The sequence below is a fragment of the Hippoglossus stenolepis genome, chromosome 10 (genome assembly GCF_022539355.2).
Source record: "Hippoglossus stenolepis isolate QCI-W04-F060 chromosome 10, HSTE1.2, whole genome shotgun sequence".
Taxonomy (NCBI): domain Eukaryota; kingdom Metazoa; phylum Chordata; class Actinopteri; order Pleuronectiformes; family Pleuronectidae; genus Hippoglossus; species Hippoglossus stenolepis.
In genome coordinates, this window is record NC_061492.1 from 17,689,337 (window position 1) to 17,710,544 (window position 21,208).

Sequence of the window (21,208 nt, forward strand, 5' to 3'; positions counted from 1 at the left end):
TCTGTATACAAAGTGTGAAGAGCATAATTTTGGTTATTATTAAATAATAAAATATATATTTTACCAATAGGTGATACACTGTTTGGATTACAACAGAAGATGAGCAAGGCCTCGGAGCAGAAACCCTCACACTCATCCACACCCACGCATGCGCATACACACTGCTTATTCCATTCTAAAACAGAATCACTTCTAACCCTAACCCATATTCATATACCTGCGATATTAAGACATGGCATTCGCTAATAAAAAACATATGACAATGTATGTCATATAAATAAGTTTCACTTTAGTTTTTGGTTACATCTACGGGTACAATAAATCATAATTTTAATGATAACTGCAACCAAGGTTGTTGTTTTTTGTCAAACGCACGCTTATAGAGACAATGCACACACATTTTAACCTGGTAGCAATGACCATGGAGAGCGCACATGACCATGGGCCAAATCTGTCAGTAAATATAATAAACCCCAGTTTGTTATAATGTTTGAATTTTTCTGTTTGGCACAAAGTGTATTTTTTCTCTAAAACGCATCTTTTTCCTGCTCACAATAATAAACCAAAAGCAGGGACCTCTACGACTGAGCCCGCCTTCCCGGAGCAGCTGATTGGTCCATCGTCGGTGCCCGATTTGTCCACAGACACCCGATTGGTCCAGGGGGGAGACGCTCCTCACCCAGCGGCCCTCGGCTCCTCGCTCTGTCCCGCTGCGTTTGGCGGAGAGAGGAAGTGACCGAGCGGCCGCGGTGCGACCTGAGTGGCTCACCCCCGGATCCGTCACACGGAGCGGCCTCGGCGGAGACATTAATTGGACGTTCCAGCCGTCTGACAACTGCACGTAACGTACAACACAGCGCGAAGGCTCGAGGCTTATTGAGCCTGCGCCGAGAGAAAAAGAGGAGGTTCCCGAATAGAGTGCTTTATTTATTTCTTTGTTTCCAGCAGGGAGCGAAAAATAACAACAGCGACGCACAACCACAGCGACTTCATTTATCCATTTGTTTTTGTCTGCGTACGCAAGAAAACTGGATAAGACTACAGCGGTTGCTCGAAGGCCAAAGCCAAGAGGAGGAGGATGAAGCGGCGCAATGCGGACTGCAGCAAACTCCGACGGCCGTTGAAACGGAACCGAATCACCGAGGGTATATACGGCAGGTAACTTCTATGGAGCCTGGCGGAGGGTCCTCCTCTTCACGACTCAAACGAGGGCCACTGAATGGAGATGCCCGCGGCTTAGTATCTGCAGAGCGTGGGGTTGACTGCCATTAACACTCGTGTGTTAATTAACTGCAGCCGTTAGCACTCTTTATTAACCTAGCTAGCCGCTAGTATTAGCCAAATGTATGCTAGCGGTATGTTATGGTTGTACATTCAGTTGGAAGGCACCGTTAGCTGTTAAGCTAGCTGCGGCGTTAGGCCGCAATACAGTCCGTAATGAACCATGTCACACAGTCTCTGTAACAGCAGCGTTACTGTATGAAATAAGGTTTTTATGATACTCAGTAAACAGCCTCCCATGTGTCGTCAGTTGTCATCAGCTAGCTCTGTCAGAATTAGCTGCCCCCCTGTTAGCTAATGTAACTTTAGTTGGCTAGCTCCACAGCAGCTTGTTGTGCTCATTGCCAACTTCACCACACACACTTTGCTCGTCCAGTAATACTCAAACCCATGTTAAAATTAACTGTAAACACGATAAGACTGCAGCCAGTTAACCTGCCTTCTGTTGAGCTTGCTTTACAACTAGTCAATCTGGACACTAAACTGGCTTGACTGTCTTTACAGCTACACCTGACAGGTGCTACATCTTTATGACTTCCTATGTGTCTGATAAACCAAGCGTTAGAAGCCACTTGTTACACATGTGGCATCTAGACTCAGAGTTGCAGGGAAGTCCTTGAATTATTGAGCAGAAGCCCCCCTCAATCACACAACCATCATGCTTTGGAGCTCAAAGAACACCCCCACTGTGTCACTTTCTGGGTCTTACTGTTCCAACAAAAACATGTCAACTGAGATCAAATTAATCTATCCTATTAACTGTGACACTAGGAAAGAGCCAGCAGCAATTTACATCATCACTCTCTGGGCATGTGCTACCTCAACACCTCTTAAGAAATGCAGTAATTGAATAAATAATACAACTATTGTCATGTCCTAATGTTCAAAGCAGCATCACACAAGATAATGCCTAAGTGCAGACATGGGCCTCTTACAGAATTCCTGCAGAAGTCTATTACATTTCCATATACTTGTATTCAGTTGCAGTTTTTAACATAAGCAGCTTAGACTAAGTGCAGCGCACACAAGCACCTAATCTGTCAAACAGCAGCTCCAGAGACATGCATCTTACACTCTACTCAACACACACCCACAATCAAGTGCAATCTCTTTGATATATCAACTTAATGACTCATGAGGGTAAAGATGAGCACCTTTTTTATCAGGACAAATCACATGGCCAATATGAAAATACACACTTTTGAAGGTTGTGGTGTTTTTGCATTTCAAAACATTTCATGTCATCAAATTTTTCTGCTCATTTTTTCAGTACCTTCCTGTACTTGAAGTTCCTGGTGGTGTGGGCACTGGTGCTATTGGCAGACTTTGTACTAGAGTTCAGGTTCGAGTACCTCTGGCCGTTCTGGCTCTTCATCCGGAGTGTCTACGACTCATTTAGATACCAGGGGCTGGTGAGTATAGTATAGTATAAAGTGTTAGACTGGAATTATGCCTTCTGAAGAAACGTTTGTCATCTTTAAAAAAATGCGAAGAAGTATGTTATGAATTACAGTTCACAGAGTGGAGGGCACACACATCTTTCATATATAAACTGTTTGGTGGACCTGAGTGTCGACTAAAATGATTGGTGGATTCATCTCCTGCTTGGAGGCAGGTTTGAATCAGAGCTCCAAACAAACGTAAATGCTAAGGTGTAGAAGGAGTTTGTTGTGCTTCAGCCCCTCTGCAAATAGAGGCTGGTTGTCTCAGTATTAAACAATGTGCTAAAAATAGGACTAATTCTCACAGACAGAAACAAAATAAGATACTGGAGCACACTATTCGCTTTAACAATTTACTGACAAATGTCTGACTAAACATCTAAGTCGTTGTTAGTTATGCACAAGTATAAAAGAAGCAACACATATATGAGCAGTTTAGACCTGGACTGCCTTTTCAGCCTTCTGTTATGTCTAAAATCACACACAGACAGAATCACATTGTAGACAATTGTCTCACACGCTATAAAACCTGACTTATCATTCCACCACAAGTCCAAATGCCTGTACACAAAAAATTAAAATTAAAAAATATATACAACGTGTTGCTGTAATATGCCATATTATTATTATTAATAAGCTTAAATTGTGTCTGCTATGATTCAAAGCAGTGAATTCATGCCTTACCTGAGTGCTCCAAATAATCAGATTTCTTATGTACTTGTAAAGATCATCAGTGATTTACCTCATCATACAAGAGGAAAAGGGATTTTGTGGAGTAAAATGTCAGATGATTATCATCATATATAATCATAGAATAACAAACAGAGCATTCATTCTGACACACCAAAATCCAAGCAAATGAAGGAGACACTTTATGAGAATCTGGAAGTCAGAATAATGGGAGAAAGCATCTACAAATGTAGCAGGCAGAAAGTGCTGCAGCAGGTATACAATGAACGTCACAAATCAGATCGTATCGGTAGTTCATCGCTAGAAATGAACACTCAAAAACAACAAACCTTGTTTGCTGCTTGTTTGGATCGTCCTTCTCATCTGACATGACATACATATTGATATATCTATAGATTACTCTCTATATCTATTACATTACTCTCGCTGTAAATCTTAAAAAAATTATCCTAATGTTAATATATCCTAATTTTATATATCCATTGGTCCACTACAGATGCTCGATATCTTGTTCTCATTGAAATGCATTGTGTAGGTGTGCGTGTGTTCGTGCGTCCATGTCTCACAAAGATGTAGCAAGAGAGAAACAAACACCTAATATTTCTTTATTCACTGTAGAATTGTTCATAACTTCAATATGGAGTTAATCACCCAGGAGGAGATCACTCCCATTACAAATGATACAGATAGGGCTATGATCCTTCAGTGAACTGATGTCCAACAATTAAACACTAGTTGTCAGCCTGGAAACTATTTTCTTTTTGGTTTAAATTTTGATACTTCATGTGCTGACATTGTAATTTTTTTGAGCTGAGTGTGAAATACTAACAGAGAAACTATCTACATCTCTCTTCCCTGCTTATGTTTTTTGTTAATTGTAACCACCTCTCCTCTCACTTACAGGCCTTCTCAGTATTCTTTGTGTGTGTGGCGTTTACCTCGGACATCATTTGCCTCCTCTTCATCCCAGTGCAATGGCTATTCTTCGCTGCCAGTACCTATGTGTGGGTGCAGTATGTTTGGCACACAGGTACGACCCTTTTCTGTTTAGATGTCTTGACATTTGTTATTTTATTCTAATGCTGCATAGGAGAAGTTGTCAAATGCCAGTGATAAGTTGACATTCCGAGAGGCTTGTTTGTAATTCAGGAACAAAAGTTGACCTTTGTGTCTACAGATGTTCTGTTGACCCAAGCTTTCATTTTATTTTCTCAAAAGACATTTAAGATAAATCCTCCTATTATGTCAGAGTAATTTCTAGAGCTTCTACTTCCTACTTCTGGGAAAAGCAGGTGTGAAAAGTAGTTTGCTTCGCATTCACATTTTGCTTCATAGAATTTTGCATGGTGTGTGTAAGTGAGCTGCGCTCCACAGATTAGTTGTCACTCTGATTTAGTGGTATCCCCCTGTGTTGACCAAAGGCCAGGTGTCAGATTGAAATCCTCATGCCAGTTGGGGGAGGGAGAAACGCAGAATGGTCACCAGTTGCTTTCGGAGTCTTCCAACGTAACTCGCAATACATTCACAACCATAGAAGTATTAACATTTCTGACCTTTACACAGCCTGGAGGTAAAGGTGTGTGAGAGTCTTACAGCAAAGGAGACAGTGGATAATGTCTCTATCGTGACCACACTGTCATAAGGGCTCAGAGGCAATGAAGCGATCACAGCAAGTGTTTACCAGTTGTTAACCTTTTCTGTCTCTGCAAGTGTGCAGGGACAGAAAAGGTAAACAAAGGCAGACCAATGTTAATCAAGGCTAATGACCCTGCCACTGTCTGTTGGGACAGTTGAAGTGGTTGCAACATCATCTTATGGCCTAAGTTATCAGTGTCTTTACAACCAGTATTGCACCTGTTGTTTTAGTATGGTTTATAAACTAACGATAAATAAAAGAATCAATACATTTTATGCCAAATTCTTTAACTGTCACTGAGAAAATAATTAAAGCCTTTCTCGATCTAAAATATTATAAAATTATGATTTAGGCAGTGTCTTATGAATTTTTTTTAATTATGGCAAGTATTCTGTGCGAGCTTTGCTAGTTGTTGCTCTTTACTATGAACACAATTTAATGCCCAGTTCTAACATTTTCATCCTGCTTTTCTTTTCAGAGAGAGGTGTCTGTCTGCCCACAGTGTCTCTATGGATACTGTTTGTGTACATAGAGGCAGCCATCAGATTCAAAGACCTGAAGAACTTCCACGTGGACTTGTGTCGTCCGTTTGCTGCACACTGGTGAGCCACTGTTTTGTTTTAACAAGGGGCGGCAGCACACTGTTCTTGAAGGGCCCGCTTTGATCGAAAGGCATGTCTGAGTTTAGCGTCGACTGTGAATTTGTCACCATGGTGCTGAGGAATGATGTGAAGGAAATACTGTTTTATCTGAACACAGAGATTCTTTCACTCGTTTCTGACTTCATGAGGTCAGTGATGTCACATTGTTGTGGGCCACTTGCCTCTAAGTTTATTCCCTTTGCTGAATTTCATGATAAATCAGTTTAGGGTTGATTTTCCTGAAAATCTTAAAGAGTTAAGCACTCAAACATAGCTTATTATGCAAGTATGAACTGCTGTATCCTGCCTATTGGTCTGTCTGCACTTTCATGTGATCTGAAGGAGGCTGAAATGAGTACTCTACAGTGAACATTGATATTCATACACAGTATTGTATAAGGCTAAGAGGGCTTAATAATTTTACTCCGAGGAGTCATTTACATTTCAGCTGGATTTGGCTTTTTTTAGCCTGTATTATGCCTTAAGTTGAACTGGTTACATAGAATTAAGCAGAATTATTAGTTTGATAACATGAGTCAATTTCTGCAGCAATGTTTCCATGACTCCTTTTTTTCCCTTCAAACTATAATCAAAGGGTCGACTTGTAAGTGTCTTTTTTTATGTCCTTCTTTGTAGCATTGGATACCCAGTGGTCACGCTTGGCTTTGGCTTCAAGAGTTACGTGAGCTATAAGATGCGTCTCCGCAAGCAGAAGGAGGTGCAGAAGGAGAATGAGTTTTACATGCAGCTCCTGCAGCAGGCTCTGCCTCCAGAGCAACAGATGCTTCAGAGGCAAGAGCGAGAAGCAGAAGAAGGTAGGCTTCAAACCCATGTGCCTTTCATACTGTGTGCACACGGTTCAGGTTCATATGAGATTTGGATAATAAAATCACACAGTTTTATTAGACGTGTAAAAATCACAAAATGGACATGTCTTGAAATAGGCATGTATTGTGTCCGGATAGTTCGCTGTCTTGAGTCAGTAATGACGCATCCACGGGCCGTAAGTTCTGCCAGTTATTTTTGCATCAGTCATTGAAGATTGTTGTAAAATCTATAGCAGGTACTTTATTCCCCCATTATTGTGTAAAAAATATACAGTAATGTATGATACAGAAAAAGTATTAAAGTTTTTACAGCTATTGTGAAACATGAAGGTTGAGAAAATACAGTCTGTTTGATTTATGTGAAGTTTAATGTTTAATTTGGGAATGACTCTTCTCAACAGATTTTGGTCCTGCTCATGTGATTTTAATGGATGATGACAAATGTAGGCCCTAAAAACAAACTATTCATCATAACTATACGTCTATCAAGTTCTCTGTTGACATTACTCCAATATTACTCCCACTTAGTTTACGTTGAGCTACGAACAGACTGCAACTGCCTAGTGACAAACTGTGCTTTACATCTACAATTCTTGAAAAAGTTAAAACAGAATGACATAATAGTTGATATTTTCAGTTTATACAGAGGGAAAATTTAAACATCAGTTACTTAGGGGAAGAAACTGGACTGAAATTTTGAAATAATAAATGACATGAGGAATAAACAAGTTAAGTAAGTTGAGCCATTGTAATAATAATTGAATTAAAATTTTTTTTAAATGAGCAAGGGACCAGAGTAAATGATGTTCAGAGACAGAGTTTCCTGGTAGTGCTTTTGACCTTTTTATATATTTGATAAGTGGAGCATTTTGTGCATTCCACAACTGGGGGATTGAAATGACGATACTGTGAACCAAAATTTCAATAAGCTTATTGTTGAAAATGACTCCTGACTGAACAAATGTGACATTAAGAAATCGGGCTCAGACGATGGTGTGAGGATTTACATCAGTTCTGGATCGTGTCAGGAGAATAAAACGGCTATTCTGTTTTTTATATTTACATGGATCTGTCTAGTCACAACTGCCATGCATGCATGATTTCCCATCACTTTAAATGTAGCTGCCCAATGTGTTTATGAGGTGGCATTTTGTCCTTTCCTTTCAAAAAAGATTGTTCTGTACTAAAATAGATAGGTGAGGAAATATTGAAACTCCTTTCTTTATCATTTAGAGAATTTAAATAGCGCATATTATGGCTGCCACTTAAATACTCCCAGGTTATTTCGCTCAGTTACGAACCTTCATAAGCAAAATGGTGTTCGACCACAATATGTTGGGAAGTAAGTAGGAAAATTGTAGCCAGCATATGATTTGTGACTAGACAACCAGTAAGTAAAAGGCAAAGATCACTGAAATGTGACAGGGCTGTGTGGTAGCATTTGTATTTGTAGTAAGTCTGTCCATCTCACACATGTGAATCCTGTGCCCTTGCTCACACTGCTTATATTAAGTCGTGTGTAAAATATGAAAGATGTAGATTTACACACTTGTCAGATATACCAGGAGACTCTTTGAGATGAAGTCTCAAGACAGTTGTCATATATATTTCATACATATCACCTTTTCATTTCTTGTTTTCTTGCAGCAGCAGCAAAAGGAATATCGGAAGTGGACACACCTCCAGTGTCACAGAACGGCGCCCCAGCCAATAAAAAGATATCTGCGCCACTGCCAGAACTAGAGTATAGAGAAAAAGGGAAAGAGGGAAGGGGCGGCGGGGAGACTAAAAAGCAGCACAACAGCAACAGCATCCTGCCATCATCAGTGGACTCTAAACTCCAGGAGATGGAGTATATGGAGAACCATATGAACAACAAGAGACTGGCCACAGAGCTGGGCAGTACAGAGAACCTGTTGCTTAAAGAGGACAACAATTCCTCCTGCTCCTCCTCGTCCTCCTCCTCCTCCAAAAATTACAAAAACGCTAGCAGCAATGCTGCAACGCTCAACTCCTCGCCCCGTGGCCATAGTGCTACCAACGGCAGTGTGCCCTCCTCTGCACCATCATCTTCTTCTTCCTCGGGGAAGAACGAGAAGAAGCACAAGTTATCGGTGGGGAAGGGGATGTCGGGTGGCTCCCACAGGGATCCCACGGACAACTGTATCCCCAACAACCAGCTGAGCAAGCCAGAAGCACTTGTTAGGTAAGAAGAGCATGCAAATTCATTAAGACTAATATACTAGTCAATATACTAATGTTTGGCCAATGAATACATGAACATCGAAACCTGCATCATTGCTGTTGTTTGGTGTTATCCTCTTACTTTACATTATATCTCTGTCAAGAGTGGAGTGTTAGTGTGGTTGGGTCTGATGTGGAAGGAATACAGAAACAAAACTGTTCAATAGCAGTACTTTTAAAGCATGATTGTAATTTTTCTTACATTGCTTGCTGCTTTACCCGTATCATTGACTGAAACGTTTTTGTTGCCTGCTGTTTATTTTGTGCTTTTTTTTATTTTATGCGTCACTGCTGTGTTTTTGTTGACCGCACCATTTACATTTTGACCTCTTGTGTACCTGGAGCAGACAAACACAGTCTCAGAAATTGATTGTGCTTCATGCAGCCAAAACAAGTCCATTTAAAATACTGAAATCGGCTCCGCTAACCTCCCAAGTTGAGGCCATTGAAGATGTAAGAGAACCTGCACAAAGCAAACAGATGGTCATCAGTGTTTCCCACAGAATTAGATTCTATTTGTGGCTGTAACTGATGGTTCTTATTGCCAAGTACTTGGTGACTAATAAATAATTGAACAATATGTACAGCTCAGTTGCTTCATGTTGTGTCAAACATCATGAGAGGGTAAAGACATCCGGTAAAAGCTTTATAGAATCTTTGAGGGTGCAACAGGACACCGATGTGGCAGGATTTCTCCTGGGGCTCCACATTATGACAGAAAGGTCATAGACACAGCTCTATGAATTAAAGTTTTACTTATTTGAAATGGTAAAAAAAATCTATCAATACGAGACACAAGTGTAAAAATATATTCGGTTCATGATGAAATGATGAGGACAAAATGGAAAACGCTGGTCATTAAGATGACATATTCCTGGTGTGACATAATTTGACTGAGGGTGATTAAAAAATATAATCTCACTGTTTGCAAACCAATGTGGGCAACATTGTTGATTTTTAGTTATTTTTCAGGTTATTTCTCAGATGTAAAAGTAGATTTAGTAGATGGTGACAAACAATTTAATATGTAAATGGCCACAATGTGCCATGTCTGTCATTGTTGTTGTGCCTCCTGCCTTATGAATGTTTTATATTGAATTTTGTCAATGGTGTACTTTTCAAAAGTGGATTTTTGTTGCACATTTTTCTTGGTGACTGCCAGAGTTGACAGCAGATAGGAAAAACATACCACATATAACAATATCTGTAGCATCACATTCTAGTTTAGGTGTGTATCTGGCTGTGTCTCTAACTCATTAACATTTTAATTAAGATAGTCTTTTCATGTAATTCATAAATCTGCTTATATTAAATATGAGATGGCCTTGGCAACAACAATAATTCAGGCAAAGCTTTGCTTCTGTGAGACTCTTCTGTGATCTAAACCTTTGCACAATGAAGGGTTGGTCTGTATAGACCAAAACATGAAGAGTCTTGTATCCCTGGCTACATACATATACATATAACGTATTGTTACTAGAGTGTAATAGTTCTTGGAATTCAACTTGATCTGTGCTTACAGCAGCAGCGCTATGTATTTTCTAAAGATCATGCTAATGTCATGTAAGCAGCACATCAATGCGTCTCCTCTTTTAACTCTCCCACCTCTGACAGATTGGAGCAGGATGTTAAAAAGTTGAAGGCGGACCTGCAAGCCAGCCGGCAGGTAGAGCAGGATCTGCGCAGCCAGCTTGGCTCACTGGGCAGCGCAGAGCGCTCCATACGCACTGAGCTGGGTCAACTGCGCCAGGAGAATGAGCTGCTTCAGAACAAGTGAGTGGTGCTCATTGTCACACGTCACTGTAAGAAAACAGCAGTCTTTATCAGAAGAATCATTACATAATCTACTGTGGAAATGCTTTAAATTCAAAAACTAGTTTCTGATTGGGGAAATATCTTCTAGAAGAATCTTACAGTTTGGTGTAGACTTTTCATGCTATGTACTCGTGTGCCTCTGCACTTGCAGGCTTCATAATGCTGTGCAGGCAAAGCAAAAGGACAAACAGGCCGTGGGCCAACTAGAGAAGAGGCTCAAAGCAGAGCAGGAAGCTCGAGCCAATGCTGAGAAACAACTTGCAGAGGAAAAAAAGCGAAAGAAGTTAGAGGAAGCCACAGCAGCCAGAGCAGTAGCACTAGCAGCAGCATCCAGGTACGTGCACATCTGATGTTACAATGGTAGTTTTCAACCATTTTACTCTTGACTTGTCACTTGTTTCCTTCAAGGTGTGATGTTTTTTAGCTTTAATGTAATTCAATACTTTATTTCATACTTTTTTACAGAGGGGAGTGCACAGACACACTGCGGCGGCGAATCACTGAATTAGAAACAGAGTGTAAGAAACTAACACTGGATATCAAGCTAAAGGAGGACCAGATCCGAGAGCTTGAATTGAAGGTGCAGGTGAGGATATATAATTTTAAATGAAAGCACTTGTAAAAGATTATTTACATTTTCCACAAATGTTTTACTTGCATGTAGTCATTTGTTTTTATATTTTGGTTATGTGTAATTTTTTTGTAAGGTGAGTTACAGTTTGCTTGTTATTTTTCGATTTTCAAACTTTATTAAGTATCTTTTTAATTCTGCTTATGGAATCATGAGTTGGAATTCATGAACCGTGGATCTGGTTTGTTGATGCCTATGTTTTCAGTTCTTAATGCCAATAGCTTTTACAATATTGTCAATACACTTTCTAAGAGAAGTCAGTCAATGATTAACAGCTTTTTTTGTCAGACGGTATTTACACAGTGCTACCAACATGTCTGCTAAACAAACCAACAACACAACATTCAGTCGCCAGTGTTTTTAATTAACCAGTCACAGACACTAACCTCCGGACTTCTCTCTTCTCTTCCTCAGGAGCTTCATAAATATAAGGAGAATGAAAAAGACACAGAGGTGTTGATGTCAGCACTGTCAGCCATGCAGGACAAGACCCAGCACCTGGAGAACAGCCTGAGTGCAGAGACGAGGATCAAACTGGACCTCTTCTCTGCACTGGGAGATGCCAAGAGACAACTGGAGATAGCACAAGGTCGGCTGATTGACGAAATGTTTATTCACACATGATACTGAAGCTGCTTTCAGACATGGATGTTTTCTGGAACTTTTCCTGCCAGCTGCCTAGTAAAATGTCAGGAAAATGTCAGAGTAAGCCCATGTGAGAATGCAGCAGGAAAATGTACAGATGATATTAGGAAGCAACTGAGTGGGCGGGTCAATGGCGTTACTAACACTAGATGGACATGAAACTGGAAGAATACAAATATTTCAGGTCGAAAATGAGGTGCCATACATGTAGAAGACCCTGACGAAAATGACAACTGACGCCGATGTCGATATGCTGTAAACAAAAACACTGCAGCGGATTAATACGTCATGTCTTACCTCCTCCATGCTCTGCCCAGACGCCCGCCCTCGCTTGAATGTTCCCGTTGTTGTGAATGTGGACAATCTCCTGCTGTGTTCTTAATATATGAAAGGCAACTGAGGCTACATCCATACGAATGATTTGTTTGACGATGCATCATCTCTGTAACAATTACGTCTGGCGTCCACACTACTACAGAGTTTTAGCACTGAATGGAGAAGTTTGGAAATGCTCCTAGCCCTGTTTTAGTTTGTAGACTGCTGGGCAGCTTTTTAATCTGGATGGGCACTGGACCGAGATGTTTGGAAACTGAATGGAAACTTGCTGATTTGTTAGGCTCCTATCATATGAGTAGTATGGATGTGGTCAGAGTCCATGTCTGAAAACGGCTTTAGAGTGTGAGGACTCGTACAAATAATATTTGGGTTGTAATCATATATTTAACTTCTTGTTTTTGTTAATGTCTTCTTCCAGGTCAAATCCTGCAGAAGGACCAGGAGATTAAAGACCTGAAGCAGAAGATAGCTGAAGTGATGGCCGTCATGCCCAGCATCTCCTACACAGCCGACACCAGCAGCATGACCCCCGTGGCCCCCCACTACTCCTCCAAGTTCATGGACACCAATCCTTCCGGCCTCGACCCCAACGCCTCTGTTTACCAGCCAATGAAAAAGTGAACGCTTGGTCCCGCCCCTCCATCCTTTCCTCCCCTCCATCCATACTCTCGTCAGTTTTTATTTCACCTGCAGGCCCACCACCTTCCAATCTGCTCGGCATGTCTGTGGCTGAGAACGTTGTTTTTTCTTGGGGTTTTTTGTTCTCTCCTCGCCAGGTCAGAAGGATGTTGTATTGTGTGACTGTATTTGTTGTAGTTAAAACAAAAGACAAAAAAAACTTAAAATGGACATGTCAACTAGGAAGTCCCAGATTTTTTTTCTCTTAAGTGTCTAGTGAAACCTCACAGAATCGGGTATGTACCTTCATCTCAAGGTTGTTGCTCTCCCTTCCCCCCACTGCAGCCTGTTACCTGCTCTTTGGTCCTGGGGAATAGCTTCTTCTTTTTTTTTTTGTTGATTTTTTTTTTTTCCCTCCTAAAATCAGGAAGGCAAGAGTTCTCCATCATCATACAGCTTGACTTGTATCCTGTTTTTTTTTGACAGATTTTTTTTCTCACAAGGTAGTAAGGCAACATCTGTACAACCAGAAGAATGTAGTGCAAAGTTGGCACAGACTCTCTCCCCTGTTATGTTTTATTTATTCTTTCAATCCACAATCAGACATCAAATTAAACCGGCCCTCCGCTGCTTTGGGGTTTGGTGGTAAATTGTTTATTTTGGGGTTTTTCTCTTTCAAGTGACGATTTCAACAAGCTGGAAAAGATCTGATGTTGGAAACAGAAACAGACTGTGAAAAGAAACAAACCCCAGCAGCTCTAAATGTTTGCTCTATGTTCTGAAAGAGTTTTTGAGTTGAAGAAGTGCAGAAAGAGAAGACTGCAAGTGCACAGCTTCTCAGTACTCGGCATCGTCTTTCTCCAGTTGTCATGATCACAGTGCCTTGAGTAGAGGACATAAACTGAGAGATAATGAGACATGACCCAGCCCAAATTAGTTGTGAAGCATCTGGCTTAAGGTGGAATGGATAAGAATTTGACCTCGCCCAATCAAGACGGACAAAGTTACCTTCAGAAGCCGATTTGGTTTTCGGGCCAATTTCCTGGAGGGCAGCTCTGTCCATTTTGTTATAGACATCGCAGTTAACAGATAAAGTGGTAAGCACCAAAACCAATAGATTTCGTTGTACTCCTGTTTGCCTGTTGTCAGTATATTGGCATGATGTTATCTACCAAAGAGTCTACTGCACACAGGTCTCTAAGGAAGCTCATCCATACGGCTGTTAAACCCCAACTCCCTCAGTTGAAGCCATCGCTCCCTCTTTTTTCTTTTTTTGAGTTTCAACTAAAAGTTGCACTGTAGAAAACACACGCTGTTTGAAAGGGAAATTTATAAAGATGGATTGTGCAATGTACACACAGCATCGGAAAATGCCAACTTGAATATTAACAGTTAAATATTATTATTTATTAATCTTCCACTTCAGTTTGTGTGCCAAGACTGGAATGCTCGTTTCTTCTAGTTATGTGTTCAAGAATGTACTGCAAATAAATTGGCTGACATTTGTTTTTTTCTGTCAAATATCCAGTTGAATATCACTTAATGGAAGTATCTGTTTAGCAGGTAGAGAACAGTGGTCACCTGCTTGTAGTAGACCGTGTAGTTAAAAGTAAGGGACTAGAAAGTCAAACATTTCCTTTTGTGAATGTTACAGTATTTGCAACTGTCGGGCAAGTGGCTGGTTTATTTTTTTTAAAAGCAGCTTTCTTTACTCCTGTTTCTGGTATTATCGTTATTTTCCTGCAGGGAGAAAAATCGCTTAAGTCTGATGTGGTTTCGCTGTCATCTGAAATGATCACTGTTGTGCGTGTGGTTTTCGCCTACTGTATATGGAGAAGCCCAGAATGCTGACATTGGCTCCTGGGATGAAAAAAAAGAAGTTGCGAAAATTACAGTTTAATCAGTTGATGGGTCAACTGATGTTAGAAAGTTAAGAGAAGTGTTTTGGTTTGTTTTTTGTTTTCTATGCCCACAGTCGCTGCTCTGTTTCTCCCCAGGTCTGACCTTGGCTGTGCTCGCTCTGTGAGGTTTGCAAGGAATAAACTTTTTTTTTTCTTGCAAATTGACTTCTTTCGGTTTGTTGCTGTTCCCCCGAACCACGTGTCTTGATTTTAAACACTTCTTCAGCTTTGAATACGAGTTTGTATTACTACAGATTTGTACACCTCAACATCTTTTTTTCTTTTTAGTTGGTTATTAAGGGGATCTAATACAAGATGTCACTGATTGATTTTGTCAGAAATGAAACTAACTATAAATCATGTTTCTCATCTGATTCCCTAAATTTAATGGTATATATGTTTTAAGTTCACCTCTAAGCCATCTCAACCATTCCTGTATTACATATCAAACACTGTCAGCCCATCAGTTTAATTTTATTCTAATGTCATCTTTCATAAATCATTTTATTACTTCACTCAAATTAAATGCATTGCTAAATACTCAAAGTTAAGTTACATATTAAATGTGGATTGTTATGACAGATCTGACATAAGTTCCCCCCCCAAAAAGCTTTAAAAAGTATTTATGAGATAATAATTTTTTGACACACTCTAGTCTGAAGATCACCAAGACGCATTGTCCTCTCTTTACCACTAGGATGCAGTGTCCCTCTGTATAATGTAGGTTAAAAGAGATAATCTCTGTCCACACACTGTGGTTACTAGCTGTCAAGAACCACTAAATCCCTCTTTTCAAAACCAGAAAATCCCATTCAGCTCAGACAAAAGGAATTTATGAGAAATGTGTTCGTGCTAGTGGCTAATCACAGCATGTCAAAACATGTGAATCAATGGTGCTTCCAGTGCTATCCAGCAGCATTGGGCTCTTTGGTAAATGAGGTTGTGCACCATTGGAAAAACTGCTATAAAGATAATTATATATTTCAAATTCATATGTAATCACAATCAGGGGGTTTCTGTGCTCTGCTGACCTCTGGTCCTGAGATTCCAGCGATGGACCCATAAAAAAGATTCAATTCTGGTCTGTCACGTTTGAATTTTGAGTGATAACCCTGTTCATGCACAGAGTATTTTGGAGTGAGATAAAGAATCTGTCTGCCAAGGACACAGAATGCTGGTACATGTCAGAAGCTCACTCAGCATTCTGTCTCATGCCAGTCTTCCCAAAAATACACCTGATAAACCTGTGCAGTGAGCAATGCTCCTCACTCCTTATCTCTGCAGTAGGGTTAGGCCTCCGTTTGTTTTACAGTCAGTATATTATTGCTGTCTGAGGTTCAATTTGGAACCACATGATTTGACTATTTTGGCAGAATGGAGCATGTGGAATTAAGAGATTATAATGCGTCTTTTCTAGCCGCTGATGTCTGGCACAGTTTTGCCTTTAGGCTTCGCAAATCTACAGCAAATCAGGCTGTTTGAGGAGAATGAGCCAATCCTAGGTGATTCTCTCGACCTGCTCAATTAACATAAAGTCCGCAAGCAGTTTCCTTGGTGGAAATACACTTTCCATCCCCCCTGTCCCTGTAGCCATCCCTGTGGAAAACCAGGAACACGTTGAAACAGATTAAAACTGAAATGGTCTTCTCAGCTGATCACGAGAGATATAGTGAATTTTCAGCACAGGTGTGAATAGATGTGTATAGATATATTCACTGTGAGGCTGCTCACTTGTGTTAGTGAATAAATCACCCGTATTTGGTCTTTTATACTCACCTTCAGAGAGAAGAATCATCTCTGCTGAATGTTGAGCAACCTTCTAATAGTCTCCACCTCTCTCTTTCTCTACCCATCGGCAGAAACTCATTGATTTTTCTCGCCAAACACACCTAGTGTAAGTATTTCCCCATGGTGATGCTTTAAAAGCCCAAATATGTCTTGCATACTTCAGTATCGGGCAGATTTACTGGTGGAGTGTGCACTCTTTTGTCTCAAGCCTTTCAGTGAGGCATAGCTGCCGGCCAGGAAACTGACTTATAAGGAATGCACCTGCCTGAATACTGAGTTTACAGCACCACATTGATGTGATGATCGTTCTCAACGAGATCCATTGTTATTATTATTATTATTATTATTATTATTGTGCAAAGTACAACCAGTACTTTAAGCACTGCTGCCTGAGCTTTAAATTCTGTATTTGTGGTGGAGTTGACTATAATATGTCCCTGGGGACGTATTAGCCTGTTGAGCTTGTATCTCTGAGCTTCCAGTGAAATCTGGTGCGGCAGGATTTTTTGAAAGCCATTCTCTCTCATGGTTCACTTCCAGTGTGACGGAGGAAGATCATTGAAGGTTTGAGTAGAAATCAGGCTCCGTATGAGCACAAGTGATAAATCAGTTGGCCGATTAAAAATCAGACAATATGATCCTGTCACAGATATATCGGTATCTGCATTTTTGTTTTCCGATATGAAAACTATTAATGTTTACTTTTTACATTTATTTGTGTTTTCTTTTTATACTGTTATAAATCTAATAAAATGAATGTTTATACTGTAAAATATAAAGCCTCACGTTTCTTTGTCATAAGGGTTTGATAAAAAAATGTCTTAGGATTCACTGAAAAAACATAATGGGTGATTTATCTGTATCAGAATTTTTTTTTTTACTCCATAGTATAGGTATTGGTATTGGCTCCCAAAAATCCAAATCAGATGGGGCTCTACTTCGAATCATGTGAAATTTTTCAACCCCACCCAAACAACAACACTGTGATAACACTATGATCTTATCAAAGAAATACTAAATAGACTCAACATATGGTACTTTGTGAGGGAGAGCGGGTCATCCACTAACCAGAAGGTAGAGATGCACAGTGTGAATGTGTGTGTGTGAATGTGTGAATGGGAAAACTATCCTGCAAAGCGCTTTGATTGGTCATCAACACTAAAAAAGAGCTTTTACCATGTACTATGGGTATACTCATTCAATGTATGATTGTTCTTCACACCGGCACATAATTATAATATTTCTTGCAATATTAAAAAGCCTCAGCATACTGCAGAGTTGTCTACAGAGAGTGAGACTATACTATAGTCATTTTGAGCTTCAGCCGTCACAGTAGCTGTTAGTTGACTGTAGCTTGTCCTTTACTATATATATATGTCACTGTGATATGAATTGTTCTTGGCTGGTCAGCACGGTGTCTTCTCAGCAGGGCTGTGAGACGAGACATTTGTGTCAACAGTCTACATCTCCCTAACTCCATTAATTACATTTTTCATCAGGAGCCCCCCCACCTCGACTGCAGATGTTCAGCTCTGACTATGGCCTTCGATTGTGAACAATGACTCACTGATACAGAGCGTCTGCCATGCAGCTGTTCTACTAGATGATATTGGCCAGGGGCGGAATGAGGAGGGTAGGGTTTCATCAGGGTTACATACAGAGCTTGTTCAGAAAAATAATGGTATTATATTCAGTGTGTGCACCATATCATATCGTATTGGAAAAAGGGCATTGAAAGGACATTGCTGAGACAATAAAATGTGAGTTAAGTAAGAATTTCTGTATTTTGCCTTAAGGAAATTATTCACAATTATAGAAATGTGAGGTAACATGTTTGATTACAGACTTAACAAACTTTTAATTGGAATTCATCAAATAATTATTCTTGGGCAAGGGAGCTTGCAAAAGTATTTGGTAGGGTCTCAATACATACATATGTATGAATAAATTATATAATCAAATTAAAACAAGATAATTTGAACACTACCAAAATAAATGGTCAGAAGATGAGCAAACCGCCCAAGTGACATCATTCCATGTGGGGGCCGAATGTGGGCCACAACAGCATTGTTGGAATTTCTCAATTTACTGCAGTGAATAATATGCAGATTTATCTGCTGTGATTCAATCAGAAGAAAAATAACTTCAACTACATAAATCAAAGTTTACATGTTACATGTCACTAAAGCTGCCTTCAGGCATACTCTGGATAATATCCTGACATTCTAAAGGGGTTATATGTATAAATGTGAGTTTAGCACCTTTACATGGTGAATGGAATTGGCCCCATCCTCCAACCCACTCGTGACATTACACGCACCTCCACAGAGCAGACGGTGGTTTTAGAAGCTCCGAACAGAAGAGGCCATGTGGAATTAAACATGAGGTCCAATCAGTGGCCGTGACGCGACTGCCGAACAATCTGTCACTAGAAGAGCTGCGTGTGTGTTGGAGGAGCGAAACAGGAAGCAGAGCGGCTGCAGGGGGAGAGGCGGCACCGCCCGCCCGGGATGTGAGCACCGCCACCTCCGCTGCTGCCACAACCCTCTTCCTCTCCACTCGCGTGATTCCTCAAACGGGCGTCACGCACATTATCCGCCTCATTTACATACATGACACCGCCCAGGGGGACGAGCATGATCTGCAGCCGTCGCCTGAAAGCGAACCGTGCGGAGGAGGAGGGGAGGAAAGAAACGCCGAAACAAAGTTTGGACAGGAGCGCGGTGTTTTAGACCGAGCCGAGTGTTTCCACAGCAGAAGAACCAGGGGCGCTCGTCGGAGCTCTTTGCCCAGCAGACTTTTTTAGGGGGGGGATTTACAGACATGGACGCTTTGAAATCCGCCGGAAGGGCAATTATCCGGAGCCCCAGCATCGCCAAACAGTCGTGGGGTTCGGGCAGACATAAAAGTAAGTATTTGGTCTGTTTGTGTGCATCTCCTGCGGAGGCGTTAGCCACTGCTAATCTGGCTAAACCAAGCTAGTAGCTAACATGACAAGCAGCGTTTACTTGACGCTACTTTATAACTTGTGTGTGTGTGTGTGTGTGTGTGTGGACGTTAGCTACAGCTGCTGGGAATCGGACAGCTGTCAGAGTGGTGGGCACAGGAACCACTGAAACAACAGGTTTCACAAAGAAAGCGTCCGTGTGCTTCAGTCGGAAATGTGAACTTGACGCTCGGAGTGACAGCAGCGCCGCGTAAACTGACTCCTGTTGAGGCGTGTGTGAGTTCAGCAGCCCGTGGTGCTGCTGGTGGTGGGGATGCTTCTGCGTGCACACGTCTGACGGGTCCGACGAGTCGCTCACTGACACCGAGAACAGCGGGGGAGTGAAAAGTTTGAGACTCCCGTCGAAACCCCGTGGTTGTCTGCCACGTCACTCGGCTGACAGCTGTGTGATGAGGAGAGTGGTCGTCTTCCTGGCAAGCCTGTGCCATCCTAGCAACGCGCTGTTGCTAGGCGATACACCACAGGAAACCAAAAAATGTGAGGCTGTTGTGAAGAGCCGTGGTGGTCACCTTTTATATACCTCTCTCTATATACATACAGTCAGCGTGGCGCCTATATACGATAAGGGTTTTAATTGAATCTCTAACTCAGGTTTTGATCGGATTTTCCACCTCATCTCTCCAGTGTGTACAACCACAACCAGCATGACCACACTCACTGTGCTGGCGTGGCTTTCACACGCTTGTAAACCCTTCTCATGCTTGCATTTACAAAGGGAGAGGGTGGGAGGGGGTGTCCTCTGCTCCCCACTCCCCTCTTCCCCTATTATATTTCATGGACAATAGAGCATTTGGCAGCAAGATGTCACGCGTGCCGGACCAGTGCAATCGATGCTTTGTTTCTGTCCACTCCTCTCTGGGGGGTGGTAATGCACAATAAGCAGCATGGTCCATCCTCTGCAGGCAGGGGCCACATGCAGAGGACTAATGGCAGATCAATAGCTGATGTTGAACTTTGCCACAAGCCCATGTTCAGACTGTGGCAAAAGTCACATCCTTTCTCTGTCGGAGGCAAACTGATCTCTCTCACACCATTTATTCATCTACATTATTTTCTCATTCGGAGGGTATAGTTTTGTCTGGGGTTAACTGTTTGCCCCCCCGCCCTGGACTGTTGAGATAATTACAGACTGAACTGAGTTTCAGCAGCACCAGTGAACAGCAACTTGTTTCATCTTGTAGAGTAGGCAATCTTCTGCTACAAGGTGGACACACCTTTTTTTCCCTTCCATTTTCATGCAGATATTGCAATTACCTCCGCCAAGGAGGTTATGTGTTCATCCCTTTCCAATTGTTTTGCTGCTTTGTTTGTTTTATTTGTTTATAATCAAGATTACTCAAAATGACTTAACAGATTTCCACCGAAACTTGGTGGAAGGATTCTGTATTTGCCAGGAAAGAACCCAGTAAAGTTTAGTGCATATCTGGACTAGGAGGTGGATCGAGCATTTTTGTTCTTTCTTAAACATTCATCATTTTCACCATTTTCCCAGGGAACCATTTACAGATCTTTTTGAAAAAGATCAGACACATTTAGTCAAATTATATCTATGAGTTTGTGAAATTTGGTGCCGCATGATTGAATTAAAAGGGACTGTTCGCCCTTGGTGGAGGCATGCGCTCTTCTGAGTAGTTTACTCTGTTGATAGTTTGCCATCTGACTTGGGTTGTAATTTTTGAGAAAGACTAAGACCATAATTTGAGGCA

At 41.1% G+C, this 21,208-nt stretch overlaps 2 protein-coding genes across 5 annotated transcripts in view; both read left to right on the forward strand.

Annotated features, from left to right (window-relative positions):
• The first annotated feature begins 708 nt into the window (after window positions 1-708).
• maco1b (macoilin 1b) lies at window positions 709-14,868 on the forward strand. 3 transcript variants are annotated; one of them, XM_035168046.2, is made up of 11 exons: window positions 709-1,158; window positions 2,552-2,693; window positions 4,317-4,443; window positions 5,528-5,651; window positions 6,327-6,505; window positions 8,165-8,723; window positions 10,376-10,534; window positions 10,728-10,910; window positions 11,042-11,156; window positions 11,622-11,796; window positions 12,607-14,868. In XM_035168046.2, the coding sequence occupies exons 1-11, from the start codon at window positions 1,079-1,081 to the stop codon at window positions 12,807-12,809; spliced, it is 2,046 nt and encodes a 681-aa protein (XP_035023937.1). In that variant the 5' UTR covers window positions 709-1,078; the 3' UTR covers window positions 12,810-14,868. The 3 variants fall into 3 exon arrangements, with proteins under 3 accessions (XP_035023937.1, XP_035023936.1, XP_035023935.1); XM_035168045.2 differs by having other exon boundaries at window positions 710-1,158; window positions 8,168-8,723; window positions 11,042-11,162; XM_035168044.2 differs by having other exon boundaries at window positions 712-1,158; window positions 11,042-11,162.
• A 4,100-nt stretch (window positions 14,869-18,968) lies between these two features.
• The window catches only part of ldlrap1b (low density lipoprotein receptor adaptor protein 1b), a 37,531-nt gene continuing 35,291 nt past the window's right edge, over window positions 18,969-21,208 (forward strand). Inside the window, exon 1 of one of the 2 annotated variants that reach the window (XM_035168013.2) lies at window positions 18,969-19,403. In XM_035168013.2, the coding sequence (XP_035023904.1) occupies window positions 19,319-19,403 (85 nt within the window). In that variant the 5' untranslated portion in view covers window positions 18,969-19,318. The remainder of the gene's footprint in view (window positions 19,404-21,208) is intronic. The other variant, XM_035168012.2, reaches the window with a different exon arrangement.

Excerpts from the sequence above, each read along its gene's own strand:
- maco1b (XM_035168044.2), top strand. The coding sequence starts at position 1,079 with ATGAAGCGGCGCAATGCGGACTGCAGCAAACTCCGACGGCCGTTGAAA. Across the intron at positions 2,694-4,316 it reads CATTTAGATACCAGGGGCTG|GCCTTCTCAGTATTCTTTGT; the intron begins GTGAGTATAGTA and ends TCTCACTTACAG. Across the intron at positions 6,506-8,164 it reads AGAGCGAGAAGCAGAAGAAG|CAGCAGCAAAAGGAATATCG; the intron begins GTAGGCTTCAAA and ends GTTTTCTTGCAG.